General features: G+C 42.8%; 1 protein-coding gene and 1 pseudogene across 1 annotated transcript; one reads left to right on the top strand and one right to left on the bottom strand.

The window, feature by feature from the left end:
- Positions 1–4,591: 4,591 nt before the first annotated feature.
- On the bottom strand, positions 4,592–6,253 carry LOC127315141 (uncharacterized). The gene is made up of 2 exons (XM_051345660.2): positions 4,848–6,253; positions 4,592–4,736 (listed from the first exon to the last, which is right to left on the bottom strand). The coding sequence occupies exons 1-2, from the start codon at positions 6,176–6,178 to the stop codon at positions 4,592–4,594; spliced, it is 1,476 nt and encodes a 491-aa protein (XP_051201620.2). The 5' UTR covers positions 6,179–6,253.
- Positions 6,254–7,991: 1,738 nt separating this feature from the next.
- LOC139833988 (uncharacterized) lies at positions 7,992–10,485 on the top strand (annotated as a pseudogene).
- The last annotated feature ends 5,729 nt before the right edge of the window (positions 10,486–16,214 follow it).

Raw genomic sequence — 16,214 nt, 5'->3', positions numbered from 1 at the left:
TTAATTAGCTTGTAGACTCATTCGATCTTGAAAATTGTGATGTTATGGTAACATAGCTAGTTACCACAACCATCTTTTTCTTCATTGAATATCATGTCATGTCATCAATTTGCCTAGTTGGCAATGCATGTAGCTCTATATTACTACCGTAGTTACTCCCACTATGAGTAGTCTAAGGCTGGTCATAGTGGGGAGTAACTTAGACTAGTAACATATGTCATGTTACTAGTCTAGATTACTACCTTCATAGTGGGTAGTAACTTATATGTGGTGTCATGCATTGTGTTATTTATTATGTTGTAGACTCATTTTGCCTTGGGGTGTGTGATGTTATGATAACATAGCTAGTTACGATCTCATTCTTTTTCTTCATTTATTGGCATGCCATGTCACCAAAATGTCTTGAGATGTGTGATATTACTAGCTATGTTACTCCCACTATGAGCAGTCTAAGTAGTCTTACATGACATTAGTATGACTAGTCTTACATGAGTAGTCTTACATGAGTAATGTCATATGCATGACGTTACTCCCCACTATGACTAGTCTTACATGAGTAGGTATCATGCATTGTCCACTTGTTCGCTCGCTCATTCATGTAATTCTTCATTTTTCTTAATTTTCACCTATTTGAATGTTTTGTAACTTGCACTGGCAAATGCCAATATAAAAGGTCGTACGATGGGAAAATCGTACATTGACTGAATGCATGCTCTACTACCATCAATTTTGTATGGTACCTGGACTCCTGGAGTACCATCAATGTTTTTCACACATGCTCATGCACTGCCGTTCTGAGTTAGCGCATGCTTTACCATTTAGTGTCATGTCATTTCCAGAACAAAGAACACAAGGAGGCGTGAGTACTATCTATCATGATTTGGTTATGTGTTACTGGCTCCCTTTTAGCAGGATGCCATTGCAGTAAGGCTGCGTTTGTTTGGGTTTCTGCTTATATGCTTTTAGGGTCCAAAAGTGGAAGCCCAAACAAACAACAGCAAATAGAAAAGCGTGGTCGAAAAGCGCTTTGACCAATGAACTGAGCGGGCGAGCGAGAGAAGCAGGTCGAGGGGTGCTTTCCGCAGCTTTTGCTGCTTCCCGAGTTCCACCAGACCGAAATACCCTCAACACTTCAAAATATTTACAAGAAAACTGCCACCCACATATCCCGACCTGCTCATTTCCATTTTCCCATCTCTCCTCATGTTCGTGCCAGGCCATGGCAGAGGAGGGTTAGCCCCCCCTCCCCCCCCCCCCTCCCGCCCTCGCCGCTGTTCTCGGTCGCCGTCGTCCAAGGCCTGCTCCCCCGTCTGCTCTTGCAATCCTCTACCAGGCCGACACCCCCAGCCCTTTTCCCCTCCTCCCCGACCCGTATCCATGGCCGGCTAGGGTTAGAGCGCCCCGCCCGCTGCCGCCGTCCCCTGGCCTCATCGGCACGAATCCCCGCCGACGAAGTCCAAGGACTCCTCCTCCTCTCCGTTCGCAACCTCGTCGACCTCGCCGCGTCCCCGAATTGACCGGGCGCACCACGAGTACCCGTCCGCCGACGGCAACAGGAGGCGTTCGAGCTGGTGCGAGCTCGCCGTTTCTTCTCCGCCGCTCACCTACAGGAGCGACGCGCGCTCCAGGTCCCTTTCCCCACCGCTGACGTGCAAGCCCACCTCCTCCGCCTCGTTCTCATCCTCCTCCATCTCCCGTCATCCCCAATTCAACCGGGCGCACCACGGTTTGTGCTCGATCCCGTTGTCCGCGGGAGATAGGAGCACTTGGAGCCGCCGCCTCGCCCTTCCTCGTCCACCTCCGTCCCTGGGGTCTTCGCCGGCGACCAGGGTTCTCCATGCCTCGTTCTGTACCCATGGGGTTCGGCAGGGGCACCACGGCTACCTCGCCGGGATCGAGTTCATCTCCGGCAGCGCCACAATCTATTTCTTTGTTTTTTTTGTACATGGATGATTCCAAATTTATTTGTGATGTGTATTCGATGGGAATGCAAATTTTGAGATATGTGTGTATAGACACAGATCTATATGTAAAGAGAAACAATCTACATCAATTCTAAACATAGTGTATAGAAAAATTAAATCATTTGTAAAGCAAATGCCAAAAGATTAATTGAGGTAATTTGGTTATTGACTTGATAATTGTGTAATACATGTGTAGATGTGCAAAACTTGTTGGTCTTTTGGGTTTATATGGACAAATGTTGTAACATAAATTTCATGATACTATCCTATTATTTTTTTAATATATGTGATGTTTAATACGAACACGTCAAAATTAAAATTGAGGTAATTAACCCTTAAGCATGAAAATTATGTTAAAAATAGTCAGAATTAGTTAATTCGTGTCAAATCAACATTTATACAACCTCTTCTGTCTTCGGGGTCATTTCAGACATTTCATTTTTCATACCAGCAACAACAGCTATCAACAGCACTCTTACCAAACATCAAATGTCTGTTTCTCATAGCTGCTTCCCACAGCTGATTTTCAACAACAGCAGCCCAAACAAACAGACCCTAAGCAATACCGGTTGGTTCTGAAGGTACGGATGCAGGGACAGCTGAGTAAGCTGGTAATGGGGGCATCTGCTGCTGGAGAAAGGCACGGATGGGGACGCTAGCTCCAAGGCGTCTGCTGCTGGAATCGACTGTCCTTCAGCGTTAAGAGACATAGCGGGTCATAGGCATCATTGTTGAGCATTGGGCATGTCGACTGGGAGCTCACTGGAAAAAAATATCCAGCAAAATTACTGTTATTAAACCTGAACGAATATTCCACCAAATAAAACAAAACAAAATTAATTATTGCACGCACAGTTCACTAAAACATCAATTGGTAAGCGGTTCCGGTTCCTCGTTTTTGCAGAAGGCTAAATTTAGCCTTACCACGCAGACTTTATTTACAGTTTTAACTCTCCTTACTGTACACCTAGGTACATACTCCCCACATAGATGACTCAAGTATACCTCTTTATCATTTTTAATATACTTTATTATCAAAAGCAGGGGGGAGTAATAAAACATTTAACTCTCCTTACTGTACACCTAGGTACATACTCCCCACATAGATGACTCTAGTATACCTCTTTATCATTTTTAATATACTTTATTATTATCAAAAGCAGGGGGCAGTAATATAACATTTCCTAAGTTTGTTAGCTTCAATTCTGCGAAAATTCAATTCGGCTCCCGGGTGTGTATGCTTCCTCTACCAAAAAATCATATTTCGAAATGTCGAAAAATTTAGACAAAAAATTCTACATGTACATCTTCATAATATACGTGCATTCGTCAAGTTTCACGAAAAAAAAATATTTGTGTGGTCTATATAAAAAAGAGAAAATTTATTTTGTGAAAAGCATTATTTTTGGCACTAAATTTTGTCTTTTTACACACGTCACATGATAAGTCGATTTTTTGTGAAACGACTTTCTGAGCATGTAGCACGTGAAGATGTACGTGCGAACTTTTAGTTTCAATTTTTTAAAAAAAATTAAAATGTACATATGATGCATTTCAAAATATAGGGAGCATATGCACCAATGTTCCAAAACACCGCTCCCTGTCCCTTTTGATAATTATGCTAAAGAGAAGCTCCTGGCTGTTTCAGATTTGACTTGTGAAGAGAGCTACATAAGTGAGATGGTCCTTTATTATTAAACACAATTCTTTACTGGAAGTTCTGTCAAATTTTCGGCCTCGGCAACAAGAGTGAAACTATGCACACATGAAATTGTGACTTTAGTATCTTACTGGCAATATAGGCAGCTGTAATGCAAGGCGTGAAGAGAGTTACATCAGTCACAACTTGAAGAGATGGTCCTTTAGTATTACACACAATTCTTTACTGGAAGTTCTGTCAAATTTCAGGCCTCACTACTGGCAATATAGGCAGCTGTAATCCATGTAAGCTGTGACACCATCGTGGGAAAATAGTTTTGCAATTTTTAAAATTATGACCAATGTTTAATAACTTCTAATACTTTAGGGTTAAAAAATTTCAATAAATAGAAGGGAAAGGACAGCACCATGTCACAATCATGGAAAATGTTCTTACCTGACCCTGATGGAGTAAAATTGTGTTGCAGGGTTTGTGGAAACCTGTGTAGCTGTAAATCGAGCTGTGGCTGAACTTGGACGCTATTGACTGGAAGTACCTCATTGCCATGTTGATTGGAACTCCTACAGAAGTGAGCCATGATCTGCATGTTCTGCTGGGGTCGACACAAAGACATGATTAAATTAATTCTGTTTGCAAACAGATAAAAAAATGAAACATATAGATGACCATTAAATGGATACCAGATTGTTTTGAATCATGAGAACCAACCTGAGGTTGGGTGGTTAGGAGGGTGGTTGTACCCCCAGCCCACCAGAGTTCAAACCCCAGGTTTGACATCTGTGTGTCTCATAACGGCGGAATATTCATTCAGTGGGAGGCGACGTTCCCGTCGACAGCGAGGCGCCTGTGGTGACTTCGTCAATTTCAAGATCCAATCCGCCAGCTCAGTCTTTCGGAGGTGCTCATAGGGGTAGGGTGTGCGTGTGTGCGTTCATAGGGGTGAGTGTATGCGCGTGTATATGGGCGTCTACGTTTGTACTGTGTTTCTCAAAAAAAAAAGATTGTTTTGAATCATATTTCCCGGCCTAAGATTGTTTTGAATCATATTTCCTGGACTAAGATGACCGTTCAGTGGATCATGCTGGCCACAGGCATCTTCTGGCGGAGATGACCTTAAAGAAAAAATAAGAAAGCAAATATGTCAGATACCATTCAGTAAATAATTTGTGGAAATTTGGACAATATGCAGTTAGTTTGGAAGATTCATATCACTGTGTAGATACCTGGGAGTTGCATTCAGATATCCAGAGAATGTACAGGCAAGAAAGGCCGTCTGATGCAAACTAGATCTCGCAGCACAATATGGTTCGAGTACTTCCACTGTCTTCTTTTGAAGGTCTACACCAATCACCCATGCGTCCTTATCATAAATACCTACCTTGGAAACAAGGTAAACAACATCGCCACCATGAATGCCGAGTGTCGGGCAAACTGCTGTCAGATTCCTCAATGTGAACTTGCCAGCACTGTCATCCCACAGCTCAGGCAACATCATGTAATAACTTGGCTTGTGGACCAAGATGTCATCAACATGAACAGTGTGCCCCTTGCACCAAAGGTTCCAAGAAATGTTCCTATAACATGTCCGGATCTTCCAAGTAATAGGGAAAGTAGTGGGGCTCTCCAAACCGACAAGGCTGTGGAAGAAGAGCTCGGAATCATAGAGGACATCTTCGCTGTCAAGATCCTTGGTCGTCTTGCAATTCCTTTTGTTGTTGCTATAAACACTAGCCGGTCTGGGATAGTGCTCCATCTCAATAAACTTTATAAAACCATTGCAGCATGTGACATCACGGATTTGCTGTGGGTCACCTTTCAGGTGAAAGTTGAATTCAGGCTTTGGTAGTGGGATGAAACGGAGAACAGGATCTGAGTCAAACACATTGCAGATCACAATGCCTCGCCAGAGGTCAATCCAGCCTATGGTACCTGCACCGAGAGCAATCACCTTGTGGGCTAGACTAGGGAGGTCATCTGTCGTGGCAGGAGATGCCTGCAACTCCAACGGCCTGGTGGTCCACTCTTTCGTCTTGGACGAGAAGATGTGGAGGAGATAGTGCCCAGCGGTCGATGTCATCGCGAGATCTGCCACAAGAAAATTTCCATCTTCGTCCTCGAACGGCAAGATGCTGGGATGTGATGTTGCATTGTTAGGCCGATGAGAAGTGGGGATCGGTGTAAGCAACGGCTTGCCATGAACAGCCTTGTAGACCAAGTATTGGACAGGGTGAGACTCGCGGACGGTGCTACGAGGGCGGAGGGCGAACCGGAGAAGAACGAGATCTTTATACGAGAATACAACCCGTGGCGCGAAGAGGAAGTCCTTATGCTCAAGTTTAGGGCCGTGGACGCAAAAGTAGGATATTGCCGGCGGGTCCGCCAGAACAAATGTTACCTTGACGATGTGGTCGGTGCTCGTCATGGCTTCAGCGGTGGTGGCGTTGTCGCAGTCCTTGTAGTAAGCCTCCTTCTCGAGGAGAACCCAGGTGGGGTAGATGGTTGCGGCGGTGGTTGCGGCGGCATCGACGGTGGGGGGCTGGATGGATGCCTCCATCGTAGGTGCTCAGAGCGAAGATCGGATTTGGGACTAGGGTTTCCCCTCAATCGACAGGTCGAACAATGGCCAAGGCTGAAGGGTTTCCGGGCACACGATCTTTTCTTTAGACGACCTTTTAATGGGTGCTCCGACGAATAAGCACGCCCATCGCGGTTGCTACATTGTTATGCCATGGCTCTGATTCTTCACGGCTAAACTAATCAGTGCCGTTTTTTTTTTGAGATTGAAAGCTGCGATTCCATTAATCTGAACTCAAATCCAGAACAAGTCTATTACGAATACAATCAGGCGCAATACCACGCCAACCCCTATCTAGTTTGTTCTCGCAGTCTTTCTTCACCATTCTATGCGCCGCATCATTAGCCGACCGTCGCACCGCTCGTACCGTTGATCTCGCAAAACCTTGCAGTAGGGACTTTATTTCCATCACCAGCTGACCATGAAGAGAGAGATCCTGCCCTTCCTTGCTTAGTTTCGCAGCCACCACGGTACTGTCCGTCTTCAGGATAACCCGATGAAGATGTCCGTCCTTTGCCAGTAAGAGTCCTTGCTTGCACGCCAACAGCTCGGCACCTTCCGCATCAGCAATATGAGGGAAAAAAACAGCAAGCTCCTGCAATGAAGCCTCCGTCGTGGTCGCGTATCACAGCACCACCGCCACCCCAATTCTCTGTATGCTTGAAAGCACCATCGACGTTAATTTTTGACCAGCCATTTGTCGGCGGGAGCCAGTGCTCCAACACCTTGGCTTTTACCTGATGAGCTCTGCCATGGATGCTCATCCACTCCTCAACACCGGCTACGAATCTGAGAGAAATCCGCTTCGGGTCCTCAATGTTCCTTCACTCCATGGCATCATTCCTTGCTAGCCAAAGATTGTAAACCAGCATCAAAACCCATGCTGCCGACCTATCATCAGCCTTCCCAAGCCCGTCAAGCAACCATCCTTTGAGGGCAGCATGGTTTACCAGCCTTCTGTGGGGTTTATCGATGGCAACACCCGTGGCTTCTGCCATAAATGTCCATGCTAGGGCCGAGTGAAAACATTCCCAAAAACGATGGACCAAACTTTCCTCTTTGCCGCACACTAGACAGACAATGTCGTCTTTGATTCGCCTGCGTTGTAGTTCAGGTCCAACTGCGAGACCATTCTCAACCAACCTCCAGAAATGAATCTTGACTTTACCAGTAACATTTGTATCCCACAAAGCTAGTATTCCTTTGTGTTGCACGCAAGAGCTAGAACACTCCAACATACCCGCCTACATGGGCGGGTCCAACGGGGTAAAAGGGTGGGACTAGGACCACCCTAAGAATTTGGCCCAATAATCCTATTATATAAGATATATTTGAGAAAAAAAATCTCTAGACACAGCCCAAGAAGCAAAAGACGTCCGTATCAGTTTCTACTCCAAACAATCGGGACGGTCGTTTGGCGATCCCCAAACTTGGCCTACTCTTGGCGATACTGCAGTTTTAAACTCTGATCGGAGATTCGATCAACCAAAGGAACCCAATCAGAAGCGGCGCGCTGCAAATTAGCAGAGAGCAAGGATCACCAGTTCACCACAGTCACCTCGCGCGCATACGCACGGGCCGGCCACGTACACAGGTACGTATTTAATTGCCGATTCCCTAATTAGATCTAGCTCTTTACATCTCCCAACTCTCAAATCACAAGTATTTGATCAGTTTATTCTTATTGCATCGCAAAACTAGAACATCAATTCATGATCAAAGTAATGGATTCATTGTAGTCGTACAATCTGCTAGATTGATTTATAATTTTGCATTCTAGAATTATTGGAACATGAAGAGAACCGGGGATATTGCTACTCTTTTCAAGAAGCATGAAGTAAAGAAGCTGGCATCTTCTACCCTTGCTACTTCGGATGAGCCAAATTCAGCTCGACATGATGATGCCTCCACATCGCCACCGCATCTGCCACCACCGCCACCGCCGTCACCGCGGTCGCCGCCACCGCCGCCCCCGCCACCGCCGCCGCCGCCACCACCACAGCCGGTGTATGACATCAATCGTCTTCCACATGATCCAGGCGAAAGGTTGGCCATTGCAAGCTATAATGTCAATGATCAAGATGCAGTCCGGAGAGGATATATTCTCAAGGGTCCATGCCGACCATATGCACATCAGTTTGAATTGAAGAAAATTGGAGGTAAAGATCGGCATTTCAGTATTCTTTGGTTTGAGAGGTATAGTTGGCTTGAGTACAGTATCAAGAAGGATGCAACATTTTGCTTCATATGCTACTTGTTCAGAGAGAAGAAAAGTAAGGGGAAGGGTGCTGAGATATTTTTTGATGGTGGTTGGAGAAACTGGAATAGGGATGATGCACTTGATAAACATGTAGGTGGTGTAACAAGTGTGCATAATAAAGTTCAAGAGAGATACAACTTATTTTTAAATCCCAATGCGGCAGTTGATGATCTCATTGTGAAGGTAAACCATGAGGAACTACGTCTTTACAAGCTCAGATTGTTTTATTCTCTTAGGTGCTTGAGGTTTCTCCTCGATCAAGGATTGGCATTCCGTGGGCATAATGAAAAGGAGGATTCTCGTAATAAAGGGAATTTTCTTGAACTTCTTGAATGGCTTGCAGCAAACAATGAAGAAGTGAATAAATTGGTTTTGAAAAATGCTCCTGGTAATTGTAGCTTGACTTGTCCTGACATACAAAAAGAAATTATTCAATGTTGTACTGTACACACCAGGAGGCAATTCATTGAAGAACTTGGATATGACAATTATGCAATTCTTGCTGATGAGTGTAGTGTTGTATCACATAAGGAACAACTAGCAATTTTCCTGCGTTATGTTGACAAAGTTGGAAGGCCAAATGAGCGTTTTCTTGGGGTTGTTCATGTTGATGATACTACATCTTTGTCACTTAAGGATGCAATTCATAATCTACTTAGTCATCACCATTTGACTCTCACTCAAATCCATGTGCAAGGTTATGATGGGGCTAGTAACATGAAAGGGGAGATCAAAGGGCTGAAAACATTGATCATGAAAGAGTCACCTTCTGCTTATTATATTCATTGCTTTGCACATCAGCTCCAATTGGTTCTAGTTGCTGTAGCTAAGGACAATACAGATTGCTCATGGTTATTTGCTCAGGTATCTCTCTTGATGAGTATTGTTGGAGTATCTTGTAAGCGTCATGATTTGCTTCGGAATGTTAGAGCATTGAATCTCTTGAAATCCCTTGAAGCGGGCGAACTAGAAACTGGAAGTGGATTAAACCAAGAGATGGGGTTATCTCGGCCAGGTGAGACTCGTTGGGGCTCTCATTACAAAACTATTCTGCGCATTATTTCTATGTATGCCACAATTCGGGATGTGCTCATAATTCTTGGAGAAGATCAAGGGCAGAAGAGTGATTGGCCAAAAATACATGATGTGCTTGGAGTCTCTGAGTCATTTGACTTTATTTTTAGTGCTCATTTAATGCTTGTCATTCTTGGATACACAAATGATTTATCTGATTGTTTACAAAGAAGACAACAAGATATTGTTAATGCTATCTCACTTGTTGGTATGGCAAAGACAAGATTGCAAGAGATGAGGTCTGATGGTTGGAATTCATTCTATGACCAAGTGACTTCATTTTGCAATGAACATGGCATCTCAATTCCTTCTCCAGATGGTAAGTACGTTCCTTATGGGAGATCAGCAAGGTTTTCTTCACAGCAAACAAATGATGATCATTTTAGAAGAGAAGTATACATTGGTGTTGTTGATAAAATTAGTCAAGAGCTCGACAATCGATTTGATGAGATCAATATGGAGTTGCTTCACTGTATGGTGGCTTTAAATCCTAGCAACTCATTTGCTTCTTTTGACGCACGTAAGGTACGCAAACTTGCTGAGTTTTACCCCAGGGATATTTCAAAGGTTGATTTGATAAGGCTTGAGACACAACTTGTTAACTACATTGATGACATGAGAAAAGATGGGAATTTCAAAGGTTTAAACAATCTTGTTGATCTCTCTGTTAAGCTTGTTGAAACAAATAGGCATATTGTTCATGATGTGGTCTACTCCCTTCTCAAATTAGTATTGCTTCTACCTGTGGCGACCCAAGTGTTGAAAGGGCATTTTCTGCAATGAATTTAGTGAAGCATAAGTTGAGGAATTGGATGGGTGATAGTCTTTTGGATGATTGTCTAGTCACATTCATTGAGCGAGACGTTTTTCCAACGTAAAAGATGATGATATAATCGAGACTTTCATGGCTATGAAAAAGTGTTATCCCGAGAAGAGGAAGAAGTTCTTTTAAATTATTGCACTCATGTAATATTTCTATACAAATATTTCAGATATTTATATGTAACCATTTAATTCTATGATGCTTGTGAGACCTTATAAATATATTTCTATTGTTCTTATAGAAAATTTTATGCCCATATTACTCTAGTTATTTTTGTGGCAACGATTTTTTTTAATCTAGTTGCCCCACCCTAGCATAAAATCCTAGATTCGCCACTGCCCGCCTAGGCTCTCTTCAACTGAATAGCAAGATGGTACGCAGATTTTACCGAGAAGATACCAGTTTTTGTATGATTCCAAGCAAGGAAATTGTTTGATCCCTCTCGGCCAACCCGTGTACGAAGAATATCTTTGACATCATAGTCATAGAATAAGGTTCTCAGCCTCTGTTCATCCCAGGCACCACCACCATCAACCAACAGATCCTTCACCAGAAGGGGACAATCTGGCAGCTTGCACCCCAGTGGGTGTTGAATGTTGTCTCTGGGAATCCATCTATCTTCCATCGTTTTGATACAGGACCCATCCCCAATCCTCCATACCAGCCCCGCCCGCAACAAGTTTCTCCCATGTATGATGCTTCTCCAAGTGAACGAAGCACATTTCAGACACGAGGCTGACATAAAATCAGAGCCCTTGTAGTATCTAGCTCTGAGCACCCACACGCAAAGGGTCTCCGGCTCTGTCAACAACCGCCACCCTTGCTTAGCCACGAACGCCTGATTGAAAGACTCAAAATCGCGAAAGCCCAGCCCTCCTCGTTCCTTGCTACAGCACATCCGATCCCAGCCGATCCAATGTACTTTGCGTTTTCCTTCCGCCTCCCCCCACCAGAAGTTTGATGATAACATGCTCAGTTTCTTGCATTGCCCCTTGTTAAACAGAAAACAGCTCATTGGGTAGGCCGGGACAGCCTGTAGGACTGATTTAACCAAAATACCTCTAGCCGCCTTTGACATACCTTGCCCTTTAATCCCCTTCACTTTCCCCCATGATCGCTGATACGTCTCCAACGTATCTATAATTTCTTATGTTACATGCTAGTTTTATGACAATACCTACATGTTTTATTCACACTTTATAATGTTTTTATGCATTTTCTGGGACTAACCTATTAACAAGATGCCACAGTGCCAGTTCCTGTTTTCTGCTGTTTTTGATTTCAGAAAAGTTGTTTTACAAATATTCTCGGAATTGGACGAAACAAAAGCCCACGGCCCTATTTTCCACGGAGTATTCCAGAAGACCGAAGAGGAGTTGAGGAAGGCCAGCAGGGGGCCCTCCCCATAGGGTGGCGCGGGGGCCCCATTGCCGCGTCGTGACGTGGGGAGGGAGCCCCGTGGCTCCCCCGACGCTGCCCCTTCGCCTATTTATTCCTTCGTCCCCGAAAACCCTAGTACCGAGAGACAAAATACCAGAACAGTTCCAGAGACGCCGCCGCCATCAACCCTAACTCGGGGGGTTCAGAAGATCTCCTCCCGCACCCTGCCGGAGAGGGGAATCATCACCGGAGAGCTCTACATCACCATGCCCGCCTCCAGACTGATGCGTGAGTAGTTCATCCTTGGACTACGGGTCCATAGCAATAGCTAGATGGTTGTCTTCTCCTATTGTGCCATCATGTTTAGATCTTGTGAGCTGCCTATCATGATCAAGATCATCTATTTGTAATGCTACATGTTGTGTTTGTTGGGATCCGATGAATATGGAATACTATGTCAAGTTGATTATTGATCTATCATATATGTGTTGTTTATGATCTTGCATGCTCTCCGTTGCTAGTAGAGGCTCTGGCCAAGTTGATACTTGTAACTCCAAGAGGGGGTATTTATACTAGATAATGAGTTCATGCCTCCATTGAATCTGGGACAGTGACAGAAAGTTCTAAGGTTGTGGATGTGCTGTTGCCAATAGGGATAAAACATCAATGCTTTGTCTAAGGATATTTGTATTGTTTACATTACGCACATTACTTAATGCAATTGTTTGTTGCTTGCAACTTAATACTGGAAGGGGTGCGGATGCTAACCCGAAGGTGAACTTTTTAGGCATAGATGCATGCTGGATGGCGGTCTATGTTCTTTGTCGTAATGCCCTAAGTAAATCTCATAGTAGTCATCATGATATGTATGTGCATTGTTATGCCTTCTCTATTTGCAAATTGCCCAACTGTAATTTGTTTACCCAACATGTTATTTATCTTATTGTAGAGACAACACTAGTGAACTGTGGACCCCGGTCCATTCTTTTACATCTGAAATACAACCTACTGCAATCATTGTTCTTTTTTTTCTGCAAGCAAACATCATTTTTCCACACCATACGTTTAATCTTTTGTTTTCAGCAAGCCGGTGAGCAATCTCACTGTTAAGTTGGGGCAAAGTATCTTGATTATGTTGTGCAGGTTCCACGTTGGCACCTGATAACCCACAAGTATAGGGGATCGCAACAGTCTTCGAGGGAAGTAAAATACAAATTTATTGATTCGAGGAGGGAGTAGTTCTCCATCGAGGCTCGGGGCTGTACCGGTAGCTATGTGGTTAATCTCTCTCCCTATGTACTTCAATACAATAATCTCATGAGCTGCCTTACATGATTGAGATTCATATGATGATGCTTGTAATCTAGATGTCGTTATGCTAGTCAAGTGAATTTTACTTATGTGATCTCCGGAGACTCCTTGTCCCACGTGTGTAAAGGTGACAGTGTGTGCACCGTGTGGGTCTCTTAGGCTATATTTCACAGAATACTTATTCACTGTTATGAATGGCATAGTGAAGTGCTTATTTATATCTCTTTATGATTGCAATGTGTTTTGTATCACAATTTATCTATGTGCTACTCTAGTGATGTTATTAAAGTAGTTTTATTCCTCCTGCACGGTGTAATGGTGATAGTGTGTGCAACCGTGTTAGTACTTGGCGTAGGCTATGATTATGATCTCTTGTAGATTATGAAGTTAACTATTGCTATGATGGTATTGATGTGATCTATTCCTCCTACATAGTGTGAAGGTGACAATGTGCATGCTATGTTAGTACTTGGTTTAGTTGTGTTGATCTGTCATGCACTCTAAGGTTATTTAAATATGAACATCGAATATTGTGGAGCTTGTTAACTCCGGCATTGAGGGTTCGTGTAATCCTACGCAATGGTGTTCATCATCCAACAAAAGAGTGTAGAGTATGCATTTATCTATTCTGTTATGTGATCAATGTTGAGAGTGTCCACTAGTGAAAGTATGATCCCTAGGCCTTGTTCCTAAATACTGCTATCGCTGCTTGTTTCTTGTTTTCTGCGTTACTACTGCTGCGTTACTACTGCTTGTTTATCGTCTGGGCAAAGCACTTTTCTGGTGCCGTTGCTACTATTTATTCATACCACCTGTATTTCACTATCTCTTCGCCGAACTAGTGCACCTATTAGGTGTGTTGGGGACACAAGAGACTTCTTGCTTTGTGGTTGCAGGGTTGCATGAGAGGGATATCTTTGACCTCTTCCTCCCTGAGTTCGATAAACCTTGGGTGATCCACTTAAGGGAAAACTTGCTGCTGTTCTACAAACCTCTGCTCTTGGAGGCCCAACACTGTCTACAGGAAAAGGAGGGGCCGTAGACATCAAGCTATTTTCTGGCGCCGTTGCCGGGGAGGAAAGGTAAAAGGTACTCACACTCCGGATCTCGGCTACTAAGCTATTTTCCGGCGCCGTTGTAAGTGCTCGAAGCTATTTCCTTTAGATCCTGCAATTGCATCTTTTTGTTTCTTGTTTACACTAGTTAGGCATAATGGAAAACAACAAAAATATGAGAGATCTTTATGAACTTTATCTTGAATTAGGACATGATGTGTTTGAGGAGAAAATTAAAAAACCCATGGAACTTTATATGCATGCTAATGGGAATGTTATTAATATGAATGCTTTGAACACTATTGTTGCTAATGCTATGGAAAATTCTAAGATTGGGGAAGCTGGCTTTGATGAGCATGATCTTTTTAGTCCCCCGGGCGTGGAGGAGAAAATTTACTTTGATGATACTTTGCCTCCTATTTATGATGATTATAATGATAGTAGTCTTATGGTGCCGCCTGTTATGGAGGATAAATTTGATTATGATTACAATATGCCTCCTATATTTGATGATGAGAATAATAATGATAGCTACTTTGTTGAATTTGCTCCCACTACAACTAATAAAATTGATTATGCTTATGTGGAGAGTAATAATTTTATGCGTGAGACTCATGATAAGAATGCTTTATGTGATAGTTATATTGTTGAGTTTGCTCATGTTGCTACTGAAAGTTATTATGAGAGAGGAAAATATGGTTGTAGAAATTTTCATGTTACTAAAACACCTCTCTATGCGCTGAAATTTTTGAAGCTGCACTTGTTCTATCTTCCTATGCTTGTTACTTTGCTCTTCATGAACTTGTTTATTTACAAGATTCCTTTTCATAGGAAGCATGTTAGACTTAAAAGTGTTTCTAATTTGCCTCTTGATGCTCTCTTTTGCTTCAAATACTATTTCTTGCGAGTGCATCATCAAAACTGCTGAGCCCATCTTAATGGCTATAAAGAAAGAACTTCTTGGGAGATAACCCATGTGTTTATTTTGCTACAGTACTTTGTTTTATATTTGTGTCTTGGAAGTTGTTTACTACTGTAGCAACCTCTCCTTATCTTAGTTTTGTGTTTTGTTGTACCAAGTAAAGTCGTTGATATTAAGGTTCATACTAGATTTGGATTACTGCGCAGAAACATATTTCTTTGCTATCACGAATCTGGGCAAAATTCTCTGTAGGTAACTCAGAAAATTATGCCAATTTACGTGAGTGATCCTCAGATATGTACGCAACTTTCATTCAATTTGAGCATTTTCATTTGAGCAAGTCTGGTGCCTCAATAAAATTCTTCTTTACGGACTGTTCTGTTTTGACAGATTCTGCCTTTTATTTCGCATTGCTTCTTTTGCTATGTGGGATGGATTTCTTTGTTCCATTAACTTCCAGTAGCTTTGGGCAATGTCCAGAAGTGTTAAGAATGATTGTGTCACCTCTGAACATGTGAATTTTGATTATGCACTAACCCTCTAATGAGTTGTTTTGAGTTTGGTGTAGAGGAAGTTTTCAAGGGTCAAGAGAGGAGGATGATATACTATGATCAAGAAGAGTGAAAGCTCTAAGCTTGGGGATGCCCCGGTGGTTCGCCCCTGCATATTTCAAGAAGACTCAAGCATCTAAGCTTGGGGATGCCCAAGGCATCCCCTTCTTCATCGACAAATTATCAGGTTCCTCCCCTGAAACTATATTTTTATTCCGCCACATCTTATGTACTTTGCTTGGAGCGTCTGTTTGTTTTTGTTTTTGTTTTTGTTTGAATAAATTATTGTGTGGGAGAGAGACACGCTCCGCTGGTTCATATGAACACATGTGTTCTTAGCTTTTAATGTTCACGGCGAAGGTTGAAACTGCTTCGTTAATTTGTTATATGGTTGGAAACGGGAAATGCTACATGTAGTAATTGCTAAAATGTCTTGGATAATGTGATACTTGGCAATTGTTGTGCTCATGTTTAAGCTCTTGCATCATATACTTTGCACCCATTAATGAAGAAATACATAGAGCATGCTAAAATTTGGTTTGCATAATTGGTCTCTCTAAGGTCTAGATAATTTCTAGTAAAGAGTTTGAACAACAAGGAAGACGGTGTAGAGTCTTATAATGTTTACAATATGTCTTT

Source organism: Lolium perenne, chromosome 7 (assembly GCF_019359855.2).
Source record: "Lolium perenne isolate Kyuss_39 chromosome 7, Kyuss_2.0, whole genome shotgun sequence".
Taxonomy (NCBI): domain Eukaryota; kingdom Viridiplantae; phylum Streptophyta; class Magnoliopsida; order Poales; family Poaceae; genus Lolium; species Lolium perenne.
The sequence above is the reverse complement of the archived record's forward strand: the minus strand, read 5'-3'. Positions and strand labels throughout refer to the sequence as shown.

Coding starts and splice junctions, on each gene's coding strand:
- LOC127315141 (XM_051345660.2), bottom strand. CDS start 6,178: ATGGAGGCATCCATCCAGCCCCCCACCGTCGATGCCGCCGCAACCACC. Junction 4,737..4,847: donor TATCTGAATGCAACTCCCAG/GTATCTACACAG, acceptor TTTTTCTTTAAG/GTCATCTCCGCCAGAAGATG.